Here is a 6,890-nt window from a genome sequence, read left to right on the forward strand (position 1 = left end):
TAACGTGTGCTCTTTTTGCCTCTTGTTTTGCAGTGACGTTAACTCCAGATTGCCATGTTTGTTTGTAAATAGAATATTTATTTTTGTACTATTTTTGCTATTGATCTGTTATATTGATGGAAAAGAAAATACCAAAAACCATCCCAAAAAAAAAAAAAAAACCTGGCAGGACTTTTGTACAGATTGTTTATTTTTATTACCGGTAATGTTGTTTATGTAATGGACTTTATACTGTACCTATGCATTATATCAAAATGTTTTGATCAAGGAAGAAATATACTGTGGCAGCATATGCATGATATTTGTGCATAATGTTAACTGATAAGTGCCTATTAACTTATTGTACGTGGTGTTTTAATGTGTTGTGTCAGACCACGCTGCACTGTTTAGTGGGGCTAGAGTTTAAATTTGGCCTTGTGTTATGAGGACATCCCTTGCTCTGAGTTTTTAACATGGACCACACCTAATGATCTTACACTGTAACTGCATATGTTTACTGAAATGTAAAATGACTTATTGGAAGGTCTATAGATGCAGTATAATTTTTCTTTCAGTGCATAGGCATTTACACGACTTGTATTGCATTTCAGACTGTTTTCTGTTTTCATATTTAACTTGCAGTTAGTTTACAACTGACGTATTTGCCAAATACACGAGTTTGAAGTAAAAACTGGCAAAATTGATAAGTAACTTTAAGAAAGCAGAGCTTTTGCCTTTGTATATATATATGTCCTAAATTTATGCAGCTATCTTTATTCCAGACTGTTCTCAAGGAAAGTCGTGTTATAATCACGAAAAATGTGATTAATTTATTTATGTCCATGGCATGAAATTCAGCTTTTTCATGTCACTCGCACAAATTTATATTAATAGTTTTTCGTGTCCGTTGCACAACTTTCTTTTTTGTTTCATTTTATGTATTGTTTTCTTATTGGTTTTTTAAGTATTTTCATACCATTGTCGCTTGGGGTGAAACCCAAACTCTAAACCCAACTCCAGGCGAAAAACCAAGAGACCAATACACAAAATTACATCCTAACCCAAACCTTAAATTTAACCCCAACCCCTAGCGACAATGATTTAAAAATAGAAAAAAAGAGAAAACAATACATAAAAAGACATGAAGTCATTCCACAGACACGAAAAACTATTTATAGAAATTTGTGCGATTTCGATACAAAAAAAGCTGCATTTCGAGCCATGTACACAAATAAATTTATCATTTTTTTTTTTCGTGACTATAACACGACTTTCCGTGAGATCATGTTGCTTTATTCATATCTTACCATTTTAAAGTAGTAATAAATTCATTTGACATAATTTATCTTATACAATGCTGCTCACTGTCAAGCAAATTGTTGTGCTTGCTAATAACTTCTATTATACCCAGTTTTACCTCAACTGAAGTACAAATGAAGAATCAAGGCAGTTACGTTTTAGTATTATAAACATGACTTTTATGTTAAAATATTGTAATTCCCAGGATTATCAGGGTCGTAGACAAAAGGCCCCCAAGCTAAACCGGTTTTGTTTGTGTTGTGTTTATTCAGTGTTAAAAATCCTCAAAGTGGATTTTGTGTAGGAATGCTGCTGCTTACCATGAGAAGCTCTGTTGGGGTTCTGTTTTGCCAGTTAATATCGAGTTAAGCTTGGTTTGTAATCTATAAACTCTTTATGCAGCTGTAATACCTCATACTAACCGTGCCTTAATGCTTTTATCCTGCCAAAGTACATAGTCTTAAGACATATCAGCAATACTGTCAAAGAAGCTATGCTGTCTACATGAGGAATATAAAAAAATAAATGGCTGTCATTTTTTCAGCCAAACTAGAATGTCTTATTTCTTTATTGCTTCTTTGATATCTATCTTTTTATCAACAGTCAAAACTTAAAAAAATAGGTTGAATTGATTTGCATATTTAAGTTGTTTAAAGGGGACATTTCACAAGACTTTCTTAAGATGTCAAATAAATCTTTGGTGTCCCCAGAGTACATATGTGAAGTTTTAGCTCAAAATACCATATAGATAATTTAATATAGCATGTTAAAATTGACATTTTAAATGCAATTGAGCTGATCTCTGCACTAAATGGCAGTGGCATGGTTGGATAGTGTAGATTAAGGGGCGGTATTATCCCTTTCTGACATCACAAGGGGAGCCAAATTCAATCAATTGCCTATTTTTTCACATGCTTGCAGAGAATGGTTTACTGGGTTGATCTTTTTCACATTTTCTACTTTGATGGAATCACCGGGGACCCAATTATAGCACTTAAACATAAAGTCAGATTTTCATGATATGTCCCCTTTAAACTTTATGCTGCATGACAGTGTGCATTTGACTGCATTGTGGTGAAATGTTCCCGTTGCATTGTGTATCACTGCTTGTTATTTTGCATCTGGTGGTGCATCATTGGATTTGAAGCTTATAACATTTTGGAGAGTGATTTATTCAACAGAATGGTAAGTAGTGTATTAACACTTCTGTAACAACCTGAGGTCCCATGCATGCCATTTCATCTCAGTGTCACACGTTGAAATATATTCAGAACTGAAATGTCTCAGTCCACTACAAATGTCTGTTTTTCTGTCATTAAAGGGTCAGAATCCGTTCCAGCTAGCCAAGAAGTAACACTGCCATGAGATCCGTGTGATTCTGAAGATTTTCCTTCACAAAGCGACACAAAAACTTTTTGGAAGAGTTTTGGGGAGATCTTTGAGTTTGGGCTGCTCTGTGGTGTCTGTTTGAGGGATTGTTTTTCCTGTCCAACCGACCTATAGTAGAGGGCTTCATAGGGCAGCAGACATGAGAGGATTGATATTGACTAGACTTCCAAGAAATCGTCACCTCCCATGCTATTTATTTCTGTTGTCACAGAAAAGGCAAAGATGCAGAAGTAGCCAGGTTCTCCGAGTTTTACACACTTCTTTCTCTTTATGTTATTCACTATGTGAAAATAACATGTTAGCACATTTTATTTCTTGTTAGTTCAAATGATTTTTAACGTCTGTGATCAGAGGATTCAGCGCAGCTCATTGAACACATGCACGCCACCTGAACAAACCAAAGAAAAAGACGAAAACCTTTGATGATTCCTGATTCAAACTTTCACTGCCTTCTGATGAGAGTTGCACGTAAAATGCAATCTCACATACAGTACATTTCTACTCATATTTGATATTTGTGAAGTATGTAAATAATGATCCAATGTGAGCTCAGTACAGTGCTTTGTTTTGTGGCATATAGGTATAGGTTAAGCCTAATATTAATATTTATTATTATCCAAAAAGAAACTTTAAAGTCAACAACACAGCAAAGATCAAAAATATTGTTCAATGCAATTTAAGATAATTTTATAGAAGTTGGCAATAAATGTTTTTTTTTAGGCTAAGTGAAAAATGTAATAACCATTTTAACATGGGCATTGTTGTTACAACGTCTCACTTCTGTAAATAGCTTTAACATGCAAATGCTGACATAATCTGTGTATTTTGCAAAACCCTACAGTAGTCATAAAATAAAGCTGTACACTTGATGTAGGGCAGCTAAAAATACATAATAATTCAAGGTAGTTTTAAAAGGTTTTTTGGTTTAGCACATGTGTAACTTTCAGAGGACAAGGGCTGAGCAGACCCGTGTTGCAAATCTCTTTACTAAAGCTTTGGACAGTTGGTCACTTGTGACAGCTAGTTTATTTTTGGTTGTCCAATATGAAAGTTATTATTATCAGATCCACATCACATGCTCACAGACACAGTAGTGCTATGGACTGACGTTACCACATCATTACACTGCAAAAATATCATTTTAATTCTTTTTAAGAAAAAAAAATCTTAGTATTTTTGTCTTGTTTTCAGTAAAAATATCTAAAAAAATTTTTAATTAAGATGCTTTTTCTTGATGAGCAAAACAACCCAAGAATAAAAGTCCAGTTTTTAGACCAAAAATATCAAATTTAAGTGATTTTGTGCATAAAACAAGAATTTAGTGTTTAAGAAAGTATTTTAAGATTTTTTTGCTTACCCCATTGGCAGATTTTTTTTGTGTTTGTTTTATGCACAAAATCACTTAAATTTGTCTAAAAAACTTAAATTGGTCTAAAAACTAGACTTATTTTCTTGGGTCATTTTGCTCATCAAGAAAAGGCATCTTAATGTAAGAATTGTTTGGATAATTTTATTGAAAACAAGAAAAAAATCATTTTTTGCAGTGTATACCAGGATCAGAAAAGTTTTTTTTTAAAATGTTTAATTTCCTTTTATTTCGATCTGGTTCTATAAAAAAAAGATGTGGTGTCGTATGTACAGAACTAGCAGCTACTGTTTGTTTTCTTGTTTTCTTTTTCATTTAATACCTAATGCAAGCATTCCTTGTGTTTTTGACACCTGTTTTCATCCAAATGTTAATAAGACTTGTGTATATTATAAACCTAATGGAAATAGTAGTAGTGTAGTTTTTTTATCTTCCATTCTCTCAAGTTTAATATGTTAAGGTTTTTTCCAAACAATTTATTACAGTTTGATTTTCAGCTTGAAGTCATTCAAGCCTGAAAAAAATTGAATGGTATCTGTTGTGTTGACTGGAGGTCATGGGTTTAATCTGAATTAATATTCAAGCCAATTTATTTAACAGACTAGAAACGTAAAATATGAAACTGTGATTATTGGACTATAAAGAAATAATGATTGAAGGCATTCAGATTTATGCAAAATATGTAAAACTGTATTTCATAAGTTAATTATTTGGTGTAAATATTTGATTTTTTTAACCACTGGCACAAACCACAATGCTAAATATACAGTACAATGCTCAGAAGATGAAGTCAATCTTACTCACTCTGTATCATAATAGCATTAGGGTCTTTTTTCAAATTTGGGGCATGTTATGAAGTGATTTACTTTTCTTGTATGCACGAGTCAGTGTGTAATTTTGCACATAAAAAGTGTGACTTATTCATGTCTTGAACAAAAATATCATATCTGTACTGTACACAGAACAATTCCCTTAGACAAAATATTATGTTTTGATCTTGTGCTTCTTTGTACAGTGTACACTTCAGGAAATATGTCATCCTGATACAAATATGTGACCCAGCACCACAACACCAGTCATAACGGTCTATTTTAATTGAATTATATGAAAGTTGAATATATAGGCTTTCCATTGATGGATGGTTTGTTAGGATTTGACTATTTGCAAATCTGGAATCTGTAGATGAAACAAAATCAAAATATTGAGCAAATCAAATTTTAAAATTGTCCAAATAAAGTTATTTGCAACTGTATTGACGCACAGAAAATAAAGTTATTGATATATTTACAGTAGGAAATGTACAGAATATCTTCATGATCTTTACATGATATTCTAATGATTATTGGCAAAAAATTTAAATCGATAATGTATTTTGGCTTTTGCTGGTTCTGTGGTCCAGGGTCACATATCTTAAAATTTGTGACACAACATTATATGTCCAGATTACGTAATCTTTTTTGTTTCTGGACTTATTTTGTAAATTATGCAATTTTCTATTTATGTTTAATGGGGAGTACTGTACACGTTCAGCTGTTAAGTCCAGCACATTAACCAAACTTGCCAGTTACGTATAATCCTTGATGCCAGTTTATGCTTGGATCATTCTGATCTGTATATCACTCACTGCCTGTGTGAGCATTGCTGGCCTTTGTGAAAAGTTCAGATTAAGTTCACCTACTTTATAACACATTTATTTATTTATTTTTGTTTATTTACAATAGGTGTCTGTATGACCATAAACACATATATGGTTTGTATCATATCTTTAACATTGATGTTGTTGTTGTTATAAAGTTTTATGTCATTGTAAATTGATCAGAGGGCATTTAGTTGGGTGCTTTTACAGCAAGTGCAAAGGCACAAAACATTGCATCCAAACCTGTATATTAAGGCATACTGTAAAGCATGCACCGACTTCTGTACATTTAAGGTGAAAGTCTGACTATTACAGTATGTTGACTAAAAGGCTTTTTGGAATACATTTACCTTTCCCTTCTTTCCTTGTCTTTGGTTTTAATCTCAAGCATTGAGTTAAGATGTAAAAGTCTATTGTTGTTTATTATGTAAAATCCTGGGTTATTTTAATTAACAAAAAGGGTCAAAAAGAAACGAAGTCAACCCATTTGGTTGTAATTTAACCTATGCTGGGTTGTTTCAACTGGATCAAATATGAACTTTTTTGAGGGATAAATAAATAAACAAGTAAACAAACAAACATATATATATATATATATATATATATATATATATATATATATATATATATATATATATATATATATATATAATTTTTTTCAAATGTAAACAAATTTAACCCAGCATTATAAAAAGAGTGTATGCTTCTGGAGACACCAACACTATATTTTATACTGATTGTATGAAATACACAGTCTGTATGAAAATGTGTAACCTTCTTTTTTCCAACCTTTTGTTAATACCAAAACTGTATCAGTCGGTGAAATAAATACATTTAATAATCAACTGCACTTGTCCTAACATTTCTTATAAGATAGACGTCAAAGACAAAGAAATCACTCCTGCCATGTGAACTGTTTTTGCTGAAATTTTGCAAGGAAAGCATATTTTTGGACATATTACATTGTAAGAGCCCTGCTACCTTTACAAAATTATGTTACTTGGTGCCATGAAAAAACTTTAGTATTTTTTTAATAATTTTTCCAAACTCGCTTTGCTTTACCAAACAGTAGTTTTGTCACTTCATGGTAAAAGTAGAAAAGATCATCCATTTCTGTAGTCAGAATGTACTATTTGGTGAGAAATATACATTTCTGACCATTCACAACTATGAATATGAAACCCACGCAGTTAAAGGGTTAATAAACCTTAGACCCTTTTA

The 6,890-nt window shown here is 32.1% G+C and overlaps 1 protein-coding gene across 1 annotated transcript in view; it reads left to right on the plus strand.

Moving 5' to 3' along the window:
* Window positions 1-5,845, plus strand: part of col13a1 (collagen, type XIII, alpha 1) — a 67,996-nt gene extending 62,151 nt beyond the window's left edge. Inside the window, exon 42 of the mRNA XM_065297296.2 lies at window positions 2,600-5,845. Coding sequence (XP_065153368.2) covers window positions 2,600-2,632 — 33 coding nt within the window. The 3' untranslated portion in view covers window positions 2,633-5,845. The remainder of the gene's footprint in view (window positions 1-2,599) is intronic.
* Window positions 5,846-6,890: the final 1,045 nt, after the last annotated feature.

The sequence above is a fragment of the Paramisgurnus dabryanus genome, chromosome 20, assembly GCF_030506205.2.
Source record: "Paramisgurnus dabryanus chromosome 20, PD_genome_1.1, whole genome shotgun sequence".
Classification (NCBI taxonomy): Eukaryota; Metazoa; Chordata; class Actinopteri; order Cypriniformes; family Cobitidae; genus Paramisgurnus; species Paramisgurnus dabryanus.